Source organism: Neoarius graeffei, chromosome 24 (genome assembly GCF_027579695.1).
Source record: "Neoarius graeffei isolate fNeoGra1 chromosome 24, fNeoGra1.pri, whole genome shotgun sequence".
NCBI lineage: Eukaryota > Metazoa > Chordata > Actinopteri > Siluriformes > Ariidae > Neoarius > Neoarius graeffei.
In genome coordinates, this window is record NC_083592.1 from 27,984,042 (window position 1) to 28,003,539 (window position 19,498).

General features: G+C 43.2%; 2 protein-coding genes across 5 annotated transcripts in view; one reads left to right on the forward strand and one right to left on the reverse strand.

The window, feature by feature from the left end:
• pomt1 (protein-O-mannosyltransferase 1) overlaps positions 1-9,238 on the forward strand; it is a 43,759-nt gene extending 34,521 nt beyond the window's left edge. For 2 of the 4 annotated variants that reach the window (XM_060906974.1, XM_060906973.1), the window contains exons 10-14: positions 2,288-2,385; positions 2,476-2,589; positions 4,336-4,462; positions 8,204-8,381; positions 8,467-9,236. In XM_060906974.1, coding sequence (XP_060762957.1) covers positions 2,288-2,385; positions 2,476-2,589; positions 4,336-4,462; positions 8,204-8,381; positions 8,467-8,641 — 692 coding nt within the window. In that variant the 3' untranslated portion in view covers positions 8,642-9,236. Of the gene's footprint in view, positions 1-2,287; positions 2,386-2,475; positions 2,590-4,335; positions 4,463-8,203; positions 8,382-8,466 lie in introns of all 4 variants that reach the window. The other 2 variants (XM_060906970.1, XM_060906972.1) reach the window with 2 other exon arrangements.
• A 738-nt stretch (positions 9,239-9,976) lies between these two features.
• Positions 9,977-19,498, reverse strand: part of LOC132872774 (coiled-coil domain-containing protein 180-like) — a 54,521-nt gene continuing 44,999 nt past the window's right edge. Inside the window, exons 33-38 of the mRNA XM_060907850.1 lie at positions 12,590-12,750; positions 12,380-12,517; positions 12,181-12,292; positions 11,997-12,102; positions 11,763-11,895; positions 9,977-11,657 (exon numbers count right to left, since the gene is read on the reverse strand). Of these exons, the coding sequence (XP_060763833.1) occupies positions 11,523-11,657; positions 11,763-11,895; positions 11,997-12,102; positions 12,181-12,292; positions 12,380-12,517; positions 12,590-12,750 (785 nt within the window). The 3' untranslated portion in view covers positions 9,977-11,522. The remainder of the gene's footprint in view (positions 11,658-11,762; positions 11,896-11,996; positions 12,103-12,180; positions 12,293-12,379; positions 12,518-12,589; positions 12,751-19,498) is intronic.

Consider the following 19,498-nt stretch of genomic DNA (forward strand, 5'->3'; position numbering starts at 1 on the left):
AAACCAGAAATGGGTGTGGCCTAACCCAGATGCAGAAATGGCAGCAGTGTCAGCATGGGGTATGAATTCTTGCTCTGATGGTTCCTCAGCCTCAGCTACATCACTTGAGTTCGTGATCGGTCTCAGCTCAAGATATGCATAAGACTGTGTTTTAATCCCATTTACGCAGTTATTATTTTTGTTTGTACCTGCCTGCAATATTTTCTAAAAAGTTTTGTTGGCTTTGTTTCCCAAAATATAACCAAACAAGTAGCATAACTTAAACCACCACCTCACTGAACAGGAAGTTACTAAGGATGCTGTAAACAGATTGAGCAGCGCTGCATGTTTTAATATTAAATGCGGTCTCCATATCTCTTACACTTGCATGACAGTAAAAACTTCCCAGTTACACAATTTAATTGTTGCATCCCATCTCAATCAGAACCCTTCTGGTAAGCTTTTCCAAAACAAAACCATGACGAGGGCACTTTTTATTCGTATCTGTATTTGTAATAGTTTGGAACACAGAACGCATTATCTGTTCATTTTGATTAATGTATTCATATTCAGTTACATTCCTAGAGTCTGTATCTGTATACATGAGTTACATACACACCGGCCACTTTAATAGGAACACCTGTAGCCATGTTCATTCATGCAATTATCCAATCATGTGGAAGCAGTGAAATCCATAAAAGCATGCAGATACAAGTTAAGAGCTTCAGTTAATGTTCACATCAAACATCAGAATGTGGAAAAATGCGATTTCACTGACTTTGACCATGGTTTGAGTCTTTCATAACCAGCAGGCTCAAGAACAGTTTCTTTCACCTAGCCTGGGCCCGCCCATCCTAAGTGTGATGCAACACGAGGGCCTGTTGCGAGGTTAGTCTGGCAAGGCAAGCTATCTCCAGCTCTTCCAAGCTCCCGAAAAATCGGGAGCCAATCAACTTTGAGCATCTCCAACGGCCCTGGGTAGAGGTGTGTTCAAGGCAGTGACGTAGTAGAACTGTGACCGGAAGCCATAGATTGTTTACAGAATCTATGCCGGAAGCGCTTCATTCACTAGAAACATTACGAACATGGAGCAGCGGCAAGCCTTTGACACAGCGGTAGATGCTGTATTGAAAGCATTCAACGGGAAGTTCTCATTGAAAACGGAGCAAAGAGCAGCCCTGGAGGTATTTATCTTCTTCCTGTTACTCAAGCAGTTTCCGTCGCGTCAAATACGTCAGAGGAAAGAGTGATGTGATTGGTTTAAGCTTCGTCACAGCCTTTTCTGGCTTCGACCAGTAGCAAACTGAGGCATTTCAGGGAGGCAGGCCAACCATGCCTTTGGGAAATGGTTGGGCTTATTATCTTTGCCAGACCAAATGCTCGCAGAGCTTTGAAGTCGCGTTAGCCAGACTATCTTTCACCAGGCAGTCAGGAGGCTCAACTCCCTCCCTGTTCTGCCCCCTGCCACAGATTCTGCTTGCACACCCCCCTGCCCCCCATTCAGCATATACATGTCATCCTCACAGTTCCCTCCCCCCCCGACACATACACACACACACACACACACACACACACACACACACATATATCTCATCGTTCATCAGGGACCGCACATCTCACTTTACCTCGCTCATTTGCACTATTCCGCACTACCTCACCTTAACAGCTGCTAGTTTGTTTATACTGCTTATTTCATGTTTACCTGCTATACCTCAAGTGTCCTTGACTGTTTGGTTATTTGAACCAATTTGTGTGTGTGTGTGTGTATATATGAGTGTTTAGTCTACGTCTAGTTCATATCTAGAGTGTTTATACTGTTTATATTGTCTGAGTGTTTAGTCTGTGTGTAGTTCTTATCTAGTGTTTACACTGTTTATATTGTCTGAGTGTTTAGTCTAGGTCTTCTTATCTGGTGTTTATACTGTTTATTTATACTGTTTATATTGTTTATCTGAGTGTTTAGTCTGTCTAGTTCCTATCTAGAGTGTACTGTTTATATTGTTTGTTTTTTTCAATTATTCTATTTTTATTGATTGCATTGCCTGTTTGCACCGTGGGTCAGAGAGGACTGAAATTTCATCTGTGCTGTATGTCGAGCATGGAGAGCATATTTGACAATAAAGTTGACTTGACTTGATCTCCAGGGATTTTCATACACAACCGTCTCTAGAGTTTACATAGAATAGTGCAGAAAACAAAAAATATACAGTGAGAGGTAGTTCTGCAGGAAGAAACACCTTTCTGAAGAGAGAGGTCAGAGGAGAATGGACTGGTTTGAACTGACTATTCTGTTGTGTTATGGACACAGGTCAGGAGCAGCGGGAGAGGGAACTTGAACTCAAGTCCCCTACTCATGTTGACTTCAGTAGAAACCTCACCTTTATGGCTAAATTCATGGAACTGCAGGTGAATATGAATCATAGGCTACAGTATGATTTTTATGAATTTCTGAGAGTTTGAGTTGCATAAAATATCGTTGCACGTTGCCTGTGACAGTGGAAGATGCTGACTGTAAGAAATGAAGAGTCAGAACACAAATACAGCTCCTTACCCCTGGAATGGATCACCATGGATACCAATATTGCATACTGGCTTCATCCATCAAGTAATGTATGTTATTTATACCTTTTGCCATATACTGTATAGTGGTGCTTGAAAATTTTTTAAACCATTTAGAATTTTCTGTATTTCTGCATAAATATGACCTAAAACATCATCCGATTTTCACACAAGTCCTAAAAGTAGATAAAGAGAACTCAATTAAACAAATGAGACAAAAATATTATACTTGGTCATTTATTTATTGAGGAAAATGATCCAACATTACATATCTGTGAGTGGCAAAAGTATGTGAACCTTTTGCTTTCAGTATCTGGTGTGACTCTCTGATGCAGCAAAACAGAAACTACTAGTTTCAGTTAAACTGTCGATCAGTCGTGCACATGGGCTTGGAGGAATTTTAGCCCATTCCTCAGTACAGAACAACTTCAACTCTGGGACATTGGTGGGTTTCCTCACATGAACTGCTCACACATTTCTATTGGATTAAGGGCAGGACTTTGACTTGGCCATTCCAAAACATTAATTTTATTCTTCTTTAACAATTCTTTGGTACGCCGATTTGTGTGCTGAGGTTTGTTGTCTTACTGCATGACCCACTTTCTCGAGATTCAGTTCACAGATAGATTTCCTGATGTTTTCCTTTAGAATTTGCTGGAATAATTCAGAATTCATTATTCCATCAATGATGACAAGCCATCCTGATCCGGATGCAGCAAAACAGGCCCAAACCGTGATACTACCACCACCATGTTTCACAGTTGAGATAATGTTCTTATGCTGGAATGCAGTGTTTTCCTTTCTCCAAACATAACGCTTCTCATTTAAACTAAAAAGTTCTATTTTGGTCTCATTCGTCCACAGAAATGTTCCAATAGCCTTCTGGCTTGTCCATGTGATCTTTAGCAAACTGTACTCAGGCAGCAACCTTCCTTTTGGAGAGCAGTGACTTCCTTCTTGTAACCCTGCCTTGCACACTATTGTTTTTCAGTGTTCTCCTGATGATGGACTCAAGAACATTGAGGAGACTTGAGGACAAAACTGTTCATGACAACTGCAGTCCTAAAGTTATCATGGCAATTGTAGTCCTCAGACATAATAGCAAAACTGTGTGTTTTTGCAACATTAGAGCTCTGTTACTTCCACCTAGGATGAAGTCACATGTATTCACACTATTTTACATTATTGCCTTCTACTGTCTAAACAATGCAGTTACAGCTAGGAAAAACTAAGAGATTATGCAGCCTGATGATGATCGTGATTCATTTTTTTATTTTGATTCAAATAGCCATAAATTTGTATCACTGTTTTACAGCCTGATGAACATCAACAGCTCATTTTCTGAGGTCCTCAGAAATCTCCTTTGTTTGTGCAAACGTGTTGTGAAGATCAGACTTTGATAGATTTCTGTTTTTAAATTAAACAGGGCAGACACTCACACCTGATTGTCACCCCACTGATTGAAAGTGAAAGTAGAGTCCGGTGTTTTCAAATTAACTGCTAATCCTAGAGGTTCACATACTTTTGCCACTCACTGACATGTAACATTGGATCATTTTCCTCAATAAATCAATGACAATTATAATATTTTTTTCATTTGTTTAATTGGGTTCTCTTTAATTAACTTTAGGACTTGTGTGAAAATCCGGTGATGTTTTCGGTCATATTTATGTAGAAATGTAGAAAACTCAAGGGTTCGCAAACTTTCAAGCACCACTGTAGTCTTGTTGACACATTTACAAACTATAATATATTCATATGTTTTAATATACAATCCACTCCCATCATTTCCTTCAGGCCCAAATTCACTTGATAGGAAACATGGTCACCTGGACACTTGCAAATCTTGCACTTCTTATTTATGTGGTTCTGTTTCTGATCTATCTGCTGAGACGACGGCGGAAAATAGAGGACATCCCTCAAGGTTTGACTTTTGAAAAATTCGTACTTAAGGTCAGGCATCACAGGTGAGAGTAGTGATATTGCTTGTATTCATTTACCATCTAAAAAGCAAAATAAAAAGAGAAAATAGCTATCAGTACTTTGTGTTCCATTACTTATGGGTAGTATTGATTTTTGCCCTAATGTTATGATATGTATCCCATATACTGGTATTTCCTTTTACACCTACCAGCTAGTTTATTAGGAACACCATGTTAATACTGAGCATGACCTAGCATGTTGAAGAATTGACTGATTTGGATAATTGCATGAATGATTTTAAATCTATCAAATAATATTTTGAAAAAAATACGTGAAAGGCTGACCATTGTTATTGAATTTCCTTTATTGAAGAAAAAAATGGACTTGTTTAATATACAAAATGCAATGATTCAGTACCAGTCAAAAGTTTTGACACACCTACGCATTCATATTTTTAAACCCCCTGCAAACGACATGGGGGGGGGATATAGGAATCACCCTGTCTGTCCGTCTGTCTATGTGTCTTGTAAGTGTAACACCTCCTAAATGGTTTGATGGATTTTCATGAAACTTTACACAGTTGTAGTATACCACCTGAAGATGTGCATGAAGGAAAATAGTCCCGGTCTGATGTTTCAAAGGGGAGATAATTCAACTAATTCCCTTACATATAGCAATATATGACAGGCTCGTAAGCGGGGGGTACTCTGTAGTGAGCTTTCTCACAGTTCTAGTTTCTTTTTTCTGTATTTGGTTTATTTTCTACATTGTAGAACACTACTGAAGACATCAAAACTATGAAATAACATATGGAACGTATATGGTATTCCATCCATCCATTATCTGTAGCCGCTTATCCTGTTCTACAGGGTCGCAGGCAAGCTGGAGCCTATCCCAGCTGACTATGGGCGAAAGGTGGGGTACACCCTGGACAAGTCACCAGGTTATCATATATGGAATTATTTGGCAAATTAAAAAAAAAAAGTGTTAAACAAAATGTTTTATATCTTAGATTCTTCAAAGTATCCAGTGTTTACCTTGATGACGCTTTACACACTATTGGCATTATCTTAACCAGCTTCATGAGGGAGTCACCTGGAATGCTTTTTAATTAACAGGTGCCTCGTCAAAAGTTAATTAGTGCAATTTCTTACCTTCTTAATGCGTTTGAGATTAAATAGTAAATAATAAAAATACAGTAAATAGTCCTATTCCACAACTGTTGTAATCCAGGTTATGTCAAGAACTGCTCAGCTACAGGGGAGCAAAAAAGTATTTAGTCAGCCACCAATTGTGCAAGTTTTCCCACTTAAAAAGATGAGAGAGGCCTGTAATTTTCATCATAGGTACACTTCAACTATGAGAGACAGAATGAGAAAAAAAAATCCAGAAAATCACATTGTCTGATTTTTAAAGGATTTATTTGCAAATTATGGTGGAAAATAAGTATTTGGTCAATAACAAAAGTTCATCTCAATACTTTGTGATATACCCTTTGTTGGCAATGACAGAGGTCAAACGTTTTCTGTAAGTCTTCACAAGGTTTTCACACACTGTTGCTGGTATTTTGGCCCATTCCTCCATGCAGATCTCCTCTAGAGCAGTGATGTTTTGGGGCTGTCGCTGGGCAACACGGACTTTCAACTCCCTCCAAAGATTTTCTATGGGGTTGAGATCTGGAGACTGGCTAGGCCACTCCAGGACCTTGAAATGCTTCTTACGAAGCCACTCCTTCGTTGCCCGGGCGCTGTGTTTGGGATCATTGTCATGCTGAAAGACCCAGTCACATTTCATCTTCAATGCCCTTGCTGATGGAAGGAGGTTTTCACTCAAAATCTCATGATACATGGCCCCATTCATTCTTTCCTTTACATGGATCAGTCGTCCTGGTCCCTTTGCAGAAAAACAGCCTCAAAGCATGATGTTTCCACCCCCATGCTTCACAGTAGGTATGGTGTTCTTTGGATGCAACTCAGCATTCTTTCTCCTCCAAACATGACAAGTTGAGTTTTTACCAAAAAGTTCTATTTTGGTTCATCTGACCATATGACATTCTCCCAGTCCTCTTCTGGATCATCCAAATGCTCTCTAGCAAACTTCAGACGGGCCTGGACATGTACTGGCTTAAGCAGGGGGACATGTCTGGCACTGCAGGATTTGAGTCCCTGGCGGCGTAGTATGTTACTGATGGTAGCCTTTGTTACTTTGGTCCCAGCTCTCTGCAGGTCATTCATTAGGTCCCCCCGTGTGGTTCTGGGATTTTTGCTCACCGTTCTTGTGAGATTATCAGTGGTCTTGTATGTCTTCCATTTTCTAATAATTGCTCCCACAGTTGATTTCTTCACACCAAGCTGCTTACTTATTGCAGATTCAGCCTGGTGCAGGTCTACAATTTTGTTTCTGGTGTCCTTTGACAGCTCTTTGGTCTTGGCCATAGTGGAGTTTGGAGTGTGACTGTTTGAGGTTGTGGACAGGTGTCTTTTATACTGATAACGAGTTCAAACAGGTGCCGTTAATACAGGTAACGAGTGGAGGACAGAGGAGCCTCTTAAAGAAGTTGTTACAGGTTTGTGAGAGCCAGAAATCTTGCTTGTTTGTAGGTGACCAAATACTTATTTTACCGAGGAATTTACCAATTAATTCATTAAAAATCCTACAATGTGATTTCCTGGATTCTTTCCCCCCATTCTGTCTCTCATATACCCCTTTTCCACCAAATCAGTTCCAGGACTCGTTCAACTTGCAAGCCAGCTGAGAACCAGTTTGCTTTTCCATAGCTCGTGGTGCTAAGAGAAGCCACGTCATTACGTTGCTGTATACGTCAGTTACGTCATTGTATATGTCATTACGTCGCTGTATACGTCAGTTACGTCGCTACGTTTGCATAAACCTTGGCGCGAATATCAAAGCAAAAACAACACGGAAGAAGCAGCAGCAACAACAATAATAATGGATGACTTCGCGTTTGTACAGCTGCTGCTTCTCGTCGCTTAAAAATGACGATCTTTCGCGGTCTTGTTATTGTTGTTGGTCTTAACAACTCCGCCCCCCCGCTGACGTAAGCGGTTCTTTCCTCTGGCCCAGCAAAGAGTTGGTGCTAGCCTGGAACCGGTTTTTCTGGCCCCAGAGCCAGTTCTTTGTCAGTGGAAACAGAAAACTCGGTTCCAAACTAAGCACTGGCCCCGAACCAGCCCTGGAACTGCTTTGGTGGAAAAGGGGCAATAGTTGAAGTGTACCTATGATGAAAATTACAGGCCTCTCTCATCTTTTTAAGTGGGAGAACTTGCACAATTGGTGGCTGACTAAATACTTTTTTGCCCCACTGTAAGTAAAGAGAAACGACATCCATCATTACTTTAAGACATGAAGTGACTTTTAATTAATAAAAATAAAGAAAAAACATGGAATTAAAAGGTGCGTCCAAACTTTTCACTGGCACTCAAGATTGATTGATTTATAAATGTTAGAAGAAAATTGTAATACATAGTACTGTATCTTGTAGTGATCTATACTTTATGCAGGTTAAACTCCATTCTGATACAAGTTTAAAAAATGCTATTAGGGTGTAGTACATGGCATTTATATTATGCTATAGTATATAAATATCACATTATATGAAGAAACATCACCTTTTATAGAAAATACAGAGCTCTGGCTTTGTGAGGACTGTTGTGAATCGGTGTTGACAGATCTACTAAAATCCTGTTTTGCTTTTTGAACACTTTGTTCTGTCCACATTTAGCCTCTTGGGAGCAGCTGCTGCAGGCGGGTGTTGTGTGTTCTGGAGGATGGGCTGTTAATTACCTGCCCTTCTTTCTGATGGAGAAGACATTGTTTCTGTACCACTATCTCCCAGCGCTCACCTTCCAAATTCTGCAGATTCCTGTTGTTGTGGAGCACCTGTACACTCACATGCTGAGGTGACTCTGGAGAGAAATTCTAGGTTTTGTGATATTTGTGATATCACAACTGCTTATGTCGAAACTCGTCTTCTTCTACCCCCAGATTTCCCACGTATCAGAAGGCATTTGGTGTAGTAATCCTGGCAGCCTTGTGCTCGGTGTATATTTGTTATCGCACATTCAGCCCGCTCACATATGGCCAGCCTGAGCTCACATCAGAACAGCTGAACACACTGCGATGGAGAGACAGCTGGGATATACTCTTCCATAAACACTGATCGCTGGAGCTCTCTTCTCTGAACGCAAATGTTTTCCCAAGAACGTATAACACAAACCTGAAGCGAAGATGAAATTCAGAGCTGGAGAAAGAAAGCCGTGGAGTCAAATCATGATTTTATTAGAACGTGCTTAAAATGCTTTATAAGAAGGTATTTAGTTTAACATAAAATCGAGTCTAAATGTTTTCTAAAAATGCAAGAGCAATATCCAAGGTCCTGGAAAATAATGTGCCTAAAATATTTTCGGGCTTCATCTGGAAGAGCTGCTGAATATGAACATTTTCTGTTCTATTACATATTAAATATTTTTGTATAAAACTTGTATTATTTACATTAATCTAGCTAGCAACTTTATCACTGTGAATTAACCATGTTTATATAGCAAAAGAAAGCATTGCAGTTTCATTGCTGTTTGTACTTGAGATTCTCACTGATGATTTTTACTGTTGTACCAAGGTTTCGTTAATCTTTGCACAACACAATAATAGATACTTGAAACTAGGATTTTTTTTTTTTACTGTAGCCACTATATTTTCTGTTTTTTTTTTTTTAAATCAAGTAACATATTTAAGGAAAACTTCACTACAAAAATGAGCATTTGAAAAAGTCTTCAGTTTAAAAACAAAAAACATACTTTGTAATTTAAATACATTTTGTTTAAAATAAGCTTAAATTGTGTCTTAGCATGTGCAAAAATTATAAACAATTAATGTAAGTTTTTAATTTATAAAGTTTATTTAAAATGAAGTTAATTCTATTCATTCATTGTTCTTTCTTACCTGCTTTATCATGGTCACAGTGGATCTGGAACCTATCCTGGGAAGACTGGGTTTGAGGTGGGAACACACCCTGAACAGAACACCAGTCCATCACAGGACAACATGAACATATACAGTCACATGCTCATTCACACCCAGTAGGATTTTTTTTTTTTTAAGAGTCACCAATCCACCTACTGGCAAGTTTTTGGCAGTCAGAGGGAATCCAAATGCAAAACATGGAGCATACATTCAAACCAGGGACCCTTGAGGTGTGAGGAAGATGATGTATAAAAAGAGAGGTACACTACCAATGTTCAATGGTTTTTCTTTATTATTTTCTACATTGTGGAACAATTTTGAAGGTGTCAAAACTATAAAATAGTTGTCTATTGACAACTATTTGGAATTAGAATAGAATGCCTTTATTGTCACTATACACATGTACAATGAGATTAAAGATTATATTATATAGTAATTTTACTATATAAAATATATAGTATTAGTATAATATATAGTAATCTTTTAATAAAGATTATATTATATAGTATAGTAAAGATTAAATTATATAGTAAGCAAAAAAAGTGTAAACAATGCAAAACAATTTATATTGTTGATTTATATTGTAGTTTTCAAAGTATCCATCTTTTACTTTGATGACAGTTTTGCACACTTGTGAGGTAGTGACATGGAATGGTTTTCCAGCAGTCTTGAAGGAATTTCTTCCTTTATATGTTGAACACTTTTTGGCTGCTTTTCTGCAGTCCAGTTAATCTCAAACCATCTCATTTGGGTTTAGATCAGGTGCTTGTGGAGGCCAGGTTATCTGATGCAGCTGTCTCTCTTTCACTCTTCTTCTTGGTTCAATAGCCCTTAACTAGCCTGGAGGCGTGTTTTGGGTTTTTTGTCCTGCTGAAAAACCAATGATAGTCCCACTAAGTGCAAACCAGATGGGATGGTAGGTCACTGTAGAATGTTGTGATAGTGATGCTGGTCAAGTGTGCTTTCAATTTTGAATAAATCACTAACAGTGTCACCAGCAAAGCACCTTCACACCATCAGCCAGACATTCTCCTTCATGCTTCATGGTGGGAACCACACATTCAGATACTGTACCATCCATTCCCCTTTTCTGCATCCCACAAAGACATGGCCGTTGGAACCAAAAATCTCAAATTTGGACTCATCAGACCAAAGTAAAGATTTCCACTAGTCTAATATCCATTCCTTGTGTTTCTTGGCCCAAGCAATTCTCGTCTTCCTATTGGTGGTTTCTTTACAGCAATTCAACTGTGAGGGCCTGATTCACGTCACCTCCTCTGAATAATTGAGATGATGAACAAGTAAATGACCCATCAAGTGTCAAGCTGCTATAAAACAGAAGTCTTTCCCTCAATCCATGCATTATCTGTAACCACTTATCCTGTTCTACAGGGTTGCAGGCAAGCTGGAGCCTATCCCAGCTGACTATGGGTGAGAGGTGGGGTACACCCTGGACAAGTCGCCAGGTCATCACAGGGGTGACACAGAGAGAAACAACCATTCACATTCACACCTCCGGTCAATTTAGAGCCACCAATTAGCCTAACCTGCATGTCTTTGGACTGTGGGGGAAACTGGAGCACCCGGAGGAAACCCACACAGACATGAGGAGAACATACAAACTCCACACAGAAAGGCCCCGCTGGCCTCGAACCCAGGACCTTCTTACCGTGAGGCGACAGTGCTAACCACTACACCACCATGCCACCCTTTTCCTCAATTTGTAGAGAAAAAAAAAAGTAAAATCAAATTTACTTAACACAAGCATTAGACATCGGATATTATACCTAGCCACTGGGGTTGCAAAAGCCAGTGTATACTTAGCGCCGGTCCCAAGCCTGGATAGGTTTGGGAGGGTTGCGTCAGAAAGGGCATATGGTGTAAAACCTATGCTAAATGAAACATGTAGATCATGATGAGCTGCTGTGGTGACACCTAACGGGAGCAGCTGAAAGAAGAAGAATATTAGACATCAGAGCTTGGCATGGGATGGGTAGGGAGTGTAGTGGCTATGCGTTTATGCTTGAGTTGTATTGTTCCTGTATCGTTCCTGACAGAGAATGTCCACTAGTCCCTCACAGTCATTCTGAGTTGAGTGTAGAGAGTGTCTTTAGTTGGCCTCTCCAGTGCTCTTTCCAATGGAACAACTCTGCCTCCTGTTCCTGCCTGGATTTCTCCACACTCTCAAGCTCCTCCATGAGCCTCTGCTCATAACTCTGGGGTCAAACAGATACATGCAGCCACAACACAAGCATAATGGTTTCATAATGGGAGGAAATGCTTATTAACATAAGTATTTATCAGTAGTATTGACCATTTACCTGATGCAGAGCATTTCGAACCTCCATAGCCTTAAAGTGTGCCATTGTGGTTTTAGCTGTAGTGATGGTGGCTGTCTCTCGTTTGACAGATGAACCGTCAGTGGTCCCAAAGTAAGTAACTCCTGGCCACACTCTGTAAAAGGAAAAGAAAATCAACAAAATGTGAAGTGGAATCTAACATACACTACTGACTGCACCTGTGAATGTACAAAGATCTCTTTTATCAGTCTGAACCTGCTCCCTCTCCCCAGTAAAGGACTCTTCTCATCCTCTTCCTGTACAGGATCCGCTTTTGTTTTCCGAACAAGTGTTATGATGTTTTCCTGCTTTGGTTCTACGGCTGCAAAGAAAGAGTTCTCGGGTTATTGATTTGCTTTATCTTTCTAAAACAACCCAAGCTTTATCACAGACCACTTACATCCACCTTGGATCTCGTCAACGGTCAGGATGTTGTCCAATTGGAAGAGCAAGTTCTCTGTCAATGTGGCAAGTGCAGTCACAAACTCATCTGCATTCTTCTTAATACACGCCTTTTAGGAAGGAAACATTTGCAACATTCACAAATTATAGTTCTAACTATAGTTCTAGTCGAAGTGGCAGTGTGAAGTGTGTATGACCTGGAGTTCCAGTCTGTTATTTGTAATAGCCTTCCTCAGTTCTTCCTGCCGGTCATCCTCAGCTGTGACCAGCCTGTTCAGTTCTTCCTCACAAGCCGGGTGGCTCAGACGTACAGACAGCTGACCGCTGTGTTCTCTCTGAGGAGAGGGAGTGAATAACATTACACATGGAATAAAATGGCAAGGCAGACAGTGAGTAATTCAACTCACCTTCTTTTCTTCACTTTGTTGCCGAGTCCGTTCAAACTGCTGGCGGATGAGTGTCAAACTCTGACTCAGGTCCCCCAAATGTTCATCTCTCAGTTTTGTTAGAAGTGCTTCAGGTGTCTCACAGACCATCTCCTCAATGGTCTTCAGCTGCTTACAGAACTCTATATATAGAATAAAAACAATAATAATCTTTATGTTGGTTGAACATTTTCATTTTGAGTCCTTTGATAAATTAAACATTACGAGCAGTAATCATAAGTATTTACAGTGGGGCAAAAAAGTATTTAGTCAGCCACCAATTGTGCAAGTTCTCCCACTTAAAAAGATGAGAGAGGCCTGTAATTTTCATCATAGGTACACTTCAACTATGAGAGACAGAATGGGGGGAAGAATCCAGGAAATCACACTGTAGGATTTTTAATGAATTAATTGGTAAATTCCTCGGTAAAATAAGTATTTGGTCACCTACAAACAAGCAAGATTTCTGGCTCTCACAGACCTGTAACAACTTCTTTAAGAGGCTCCTCTGTCCTCCACTCGTTACCTGTATTAATGGCACCTGTTTGAACTCGTTATCAGTATAAAGGACACCTGTCCATAACCTCAAACAGTCACACTCCAAACTCCACTATGGCCAAGACCAAAGAGCTGTCAAAGGACACCAGAAACAAAATTGTAGACCTGCACCAGGCTGGGAAGACTGAATCTGCAATAGGTAAGCAGCTTGGTGTGAAGAAATCAACTGTGGGAGCAATTATTAGAAATGGAAGACATACAAGACCACTGATAATCTCCCTCGATCTGGGGCTCCACGCAAGATCTCACCCCGTGGGATCAAAACGATCACAAGAACGGTGACCTACTGAATGACCTGCAGAGAGCTGGGACCAAAGTAACAAAGGCTACCATCAGTAACACACTACGCCGCCAGGGACTCAAATCCTGCAGTGCCAGACGTGTCCCCCTGCTTAAGCCAGTACATGTCCAGGCCCGTCTGAAGTTTGCTAGAGAGCATTTGGATGATGCAGAAGAGGATTGGGAGAATGTCACATGGTCAGATGAAACCAAAATAGAACTTTTTGGTAAAAACTCAACTTGTTGTGTTTGGAGGAGAAAGAATGCTGAGTTGCATCCAAAGAACACCATACCTACTGTGAAACATGGGGGTGGAAACATCATGCTTTGGGGCTGTTTTTCTGCAAAGGGACCAGGACGACTGATCCATGTAAAGGAAAGAATGAATGGGGCCATGTATCATGAGATTTTGAGTGAAAACCTCCTTTCATCAGCAAGGGCATTGAAGATGAAACGTGGCTGGGTCTTTCAGCATGGCAATGATCCCAAACACACCGCCCAGGCAACGAAGGAGTGGCTTTGTAAGAAGCATTTCAAGGTCCTGGAGTGGCCTAGCCAGTCTCCAGATCTCAACCCCATAGAAAATCTTTGGAGGGAGTTGAAAGTCCATGTTGCCCAGCGACAGCCCCAAAACATCACTGCTCTAGAGGAGATCTGCATGGAGGAATGGGCCAAAATACCAGCAACAGTGTGTGAAAACCTTGTGAAGACTTACAGAAAACGTTTGACCTTGGTCATTGCCAACAAAGGGTATATAACAAAGTATTGAGATGAACATTTGTTATTGACCAAATACTTACTTTCCACCACAATTTGCAAATAAATTCTTTAAAAATTAGACAATGCGATTTTCTGGATTTTTTTTCTCATTCTGTCTCTCATAGTTGAAGTGTACCTATGATGAAAATTACAGGCCTCTCTCATCTTTTTAAATGGGAGAACTTGCACAATTGGTGACTGACTAAATACTTTTTTGCCCCACTGTACCTGTGAAAATTATAATACATTATAAAAAAAAGTACAGTGCCTTGCAAAAGTATTCATCTCCTTTGGTGTTTGTCCTGTTTTGTCGCATTACAAGCTGGAATTAAAATGGATTGTTGGCGGGTGAGCGCACCATTTGATTTACACAACATCCCTACCACTTTAAAGGTGATTTTTTTTTTTTAATTGTCATACAAACAATAATTAAAAGGGAAAACAAAAAAAAACAGAAATCTGGATTGTGCATAGGTATTCGTATGAAATACCCTAAATGCCCTTTCATATGAAACCCCTAAATAAGAGCTGGTCCAACCAAGTCACTTCATAAGTCATATAATTAGTTGATTAAGAGCCACCTGTGTGCAATCAAAGTGTCACATGATCTGTCACATGATGTCTGTATAAATCAACCTGTTCTGGAAGGACCCTGACTCTGCAACACTACTAAGCAAGCAACATGAAAACCAAGGAACCTCCAAACAGGTCAAAGTTGTGGAGAAGTATAGATCAGGGTTGGGTTATAAAAATAAATAAATATCCCAAACTTTGAATATCCCACGGAGCACCATTAAATCCATTATAGCTAAATGGAAAGAATATGTCACCACTACAAACCTGACAAGAGAAGGCTGCCTACCAAAACTCTTAGACCGGGCAAGGAGGGCATTAATCAGAGATGCAACAAAGACACCAAAGGAGCTGCAAAGATCCACAGTGGAGATGGGAGTATCTGTCCATATGACCACTTTAAGCTGTACACTCCACAGAGAGGGGCTTCATGGAAGAGTGGCCAGAAAAAAGCCATTGCTTAAAGAAAAAAAAATAAGAAAACACAATTGGAGTTTGCCCAAAAGCATGTGGCAGACTCCTCAAACACATGGAAGAAGATTCTCTGGTCAGATGAGACTAAAATGAACTTTTTGGCCATCATGGGAAATGCCATGTGTGGCGCAAACCCAACACTCTGAGAACACCATTCCTACAGTGAAGCATGGTGGTGGCAGCATCATGCTGTGAGTATGTTTTTCATCTGCAGGAACAGGAAAGCTGGTCAGGATTGAAGGAAAGATGGATGGCACTAAATACAGGGCAATTCTGGAGGAAAACCTGTTTGAGTCGGCCAGAGGTTTGAGGCTGGGACAAAGGTTCACGTTCCAACAGGAAAATGACCCTAAACATACTGCTAAAGCTACACTAGAGTGGTTTAAAGGGAAACATTTAAATGTCTTGGAATGGCCTAGTCAAAGCCCAGACCTCAATTCAGTTGAGAATCTGTGGCATAATTTGAAGATCGCTGTACACCAACGCAACCCATCTAACTTGAAGGAGTTGGAGCAGTTTTGCCTTGAGGAATGGGCAAAAATCCCAGTGGCTAGATGTGTTAAGCTAAGAGAGACCTACCCCAAGAGACTTGCAGCTGTAATTGCAGCAAAAGGTGGCTCTATAAAGTATTGACTTGGGGGGAGGGGTGTGTGTGAATACGTACACTCCAGATTTCTGTTTTTTCGTCTTAATAATTGTGTCACAAAAAAACAAAAACAATTTGCACCTTTAAAGGAGGTAGGCATGTTGTGCAACTCAAATGGTGCTAACCCCCCCAAAATCCATTTTAATTCAGGCTTGTAATGTGACAAAACAGGACAAACACCAAGGGGGATGAATACTTTTGCGAGACACTGTATATTCAATAAAATAAAAGATCCAAGAACCTTGAATAGGCAAGGTTCAAGAGCACATTTTGAAAAATTACAGTCAGTAATTTTTGACCAAGTTTCCTCCAAACTTGGTTATCATTTCCCACTCAGGAACTCAGCAACATCATCTAACAGCTGAATATGCTTGAAGGAACAGCATTATCTTTTGAATACATAAAGTATCAGAAACCCATCTGTGGCAGCGGGGGCGTGGTCAAGCGCCGGTCTGTGACAGGAGGGCGGAGTCAGGGAAGGTAAGTGGCAGAATCACTATACCTGACGGCAATTAACCTGTTTGTGTGTGTCTTCCCAGTGACCGCGCCCTATTTAAGGAGGGAGAGTGAGAGTGGAAGAGAGCTTCCCCAGAGGAGACTACAGTGTGTGTGTCTCTCTGATTGTTTATTTAATTTGTCAGACTGAAAAGTACGGCAATAAAGCCTCCTGTTCACCCTGATCTCTGTCCTGCCGTCCTCTGTGCTCCACCCACACGCAGGGAACATTTACAGTGGTGCCGAAACCCGGGAAAGTGGAGCACCAACCAAGCAGCCCCATGGAATCCTCCCCGTTCGCTGACCTGGTCCACGCCCTCACCACGGCTCAGCAAAGCCAGCACCAGGCGCTCATCGCACTCCGGAAGGAACAAGAGCGGCGCTTCGAAGCCCTGGTGCTGGCCCAGCAGGAAGACCGCAAGGCGTTCCGGCACCTCCTCGCGTCAGCGGGGTCCACCAGCGCTCCGGCCACGGGCCGGTCTCCCCTCACTGTCACCAAGATGGGCCTGCAGGATGACCCCGAGGCGTTCATCACGCTGTTTGAACAGGTCGCAGAAGCCTCGGGGTGGCCGATGGAGCAGCGTGCGGCGCGCCTTCTCCCCCTCCTAACGGGAGAGGCACAGCTGGCCGTGCTACAGCTCCCCGCCGACCGCCAGCTGGCCTACGCGGACCTTCGCCGGGCCGTCCTCCAGCGCGTGGGGCGCACACCTGAGCAACAGCGCCAGCACTTCCGCACTCTGAGATTGGAGGAAGTCGGCCGGCCGTTCGCGTTCGGCCAGCAGCTCCGGGACGCCTGCTGGCGGTGGTTGAGGGCCAACGATCGCGACGCCGAGGGGATCATCGACCAGGTAGTGCTGGAACAGTTCATCGCCCACTTACCAGCAGGAACCGCGGAGTGGGTCCAGTGCCACCGCCCGCCGTCGCTGGATCAGGCAGTCGAGCTGGCGGAGGATCATTTGGCGGCTGTTCCGGCGGCAGGACAGCAGATGACATCGACCCTTCTCTCCTCTTCTCTCTCTCTCTCTCTCCCCCTCCTTCTGTGTCCCGTCCTCGCCCCATTCCCCCACCGTGGAGACGGGGGCCGGCTCCACCCCAGCCGGCCCGCCGCACCCGCGGTGCCCTCCCGTTTCTCCCTTCTGCGTCTGTCTCTCCCCCCCCTCAGGTGAGTGAGCCCCAGAACACCGGTGCAGAGGGAAAGCCCGGGCCGGTTTGCTGGCGCTGCGGGGCGCCGGGCCACCTTCAACAACAGTGCACGGCAATGGAAGTGGGCGCGGTGGTTCGGATCCCCGACGCGCCAGAGGCTGCCCTCGATCGGGCCAGAGTGTATCGCATACCGGTGAGTATCCAAGGAGATACATGTCAGGCATTGGTGGATTCTGGTTGTAACCAGACCTCAATTCACCAAAGCCTGGTGCAAACCGAGGCATTGGGGGGAGCACGGGGGGTGAAGGTGTTGTGTGTGCACGGGGATGTTCACCGCTACCCTTTGGTGTCGGTCCACATTATTTTCAGAGGGGAAAAATTTATAGTGAAGGCGGCGGTTAATCCTCGCCTTACCCACTCTTTGATTTTGGGGACTGATTGGCCGGGATTTCAGGGTTTAATGACACGCCTAATAAAGAGTGGGTCCTGCCATTTGACAGGGGGAGGTCCCGGTGTCGCTTTGGCGGGAGCAGCTGTCACAGAGCTGTCTACGTCATCTCCGCGTCAGAGTGAGGAGCCGCCGGCTCCTCCTCTCTCTATTGGGGAATCCCTTGCGGATTTCCCATTAGAACAATCGCGAGACGAGACTCTGCGACATGCGTTTGACCAAGTGAGAGTAATCGATGGTCAAACGCTCCAGCCGAATGCCACCCCGTCCTTCCCCTACTTCGCAGTTATGAAGGATAGATTATACCGAGTGACGCAGGACACTCAGACGAAAGAGCGAGTCACACAGCTTTTAATTCCGAAGAGCCGCCGGGAATTGGTATTCCAGGCGGCTCACTTTAATCCCATGGCTGGACACTTAGGGCAGGATAAGATATTAGCCCGAATAATGGCCCGATTCTATTGGCCGGGGATTCGCGGCGATGTCCGTAGGTGGTGTACGGCATGCCGCGAATGCCAGTTAGTAAATCCAGCGGCCATTCCAAAAGCGCCTTTGCGCCCTCTTCCGTTAATCGAGACCCTGTTTGAGAGAATTGGGATGGATCTCGTCGGGCCATTAGATCGGTCAGCACGAGGGTACCGCTTTATATTAGTTCTGGTGGACTATGCAACACGATACCCGGAAGCAGTGCCTCTGCGCAATATCTCAGCACGCAGTATTGCAGAGGCGCTCTTCCGCGTCATCTCCTGAGTTGGAATCCCGAAAGAGATTCTGACTGATCAAGGCACTACATTTATGTCACGAACACTACGCGAACTGTATGGGTTATTGGGGATTAAGCCGATCCGCACCAGTGTGTATCACCCACAAACGGACGGTTTAGTGGAAAGGTTCAACCGCACCCTCAAAAATATTATCAAAAAATTCGTAAGTGAGGACGCACGTAATTGGGATAAGTGGCTCGAACCCTTGTTGTTCTCAGTGCAAGAGGTCCCCCAAGCCTCCACGGGGTTCTCCCCGTTCGAATTATTATATGGGCGTAAGCCGCGTGGCATCCTGGATGTGCTGCGGGAAAATTGGGAGGAGGGACCTTCACAAAGCAAAAACGAAATTCAATACATTATGGACCTGCGCGCAAAACTCCACACGCTCACCCACCTAACTCAGGAGAATTTGCGGCAGGCCCAGGAACGGCAAGCCCGCCTGTACAACAAGGGTACGCGCCTTAGAGAATTCACTCCGGGAGATAAGGTACTCGTACTGTTGCCCACGTCGAGCTCCAAATTGATCGCCAAGTGGCAAGGACCCTTTGAGGTCACACGGCGAGTCGGGGACGTCGACTATGAGGTGAGGCGAACGGACAGGGGTGGGGCGCTACAGATTTACCACCTCAATCTGCTTAAACTCTGGAACGAGGAGGTCCCCGTGGCGTTGGTGTCGGTGGTTCCGGAGAAGGCGGAGCTGGGGCCGGAGGTTCAAAAAGGAACACTGGCATCACGTACCTCTCCGGTCCCCT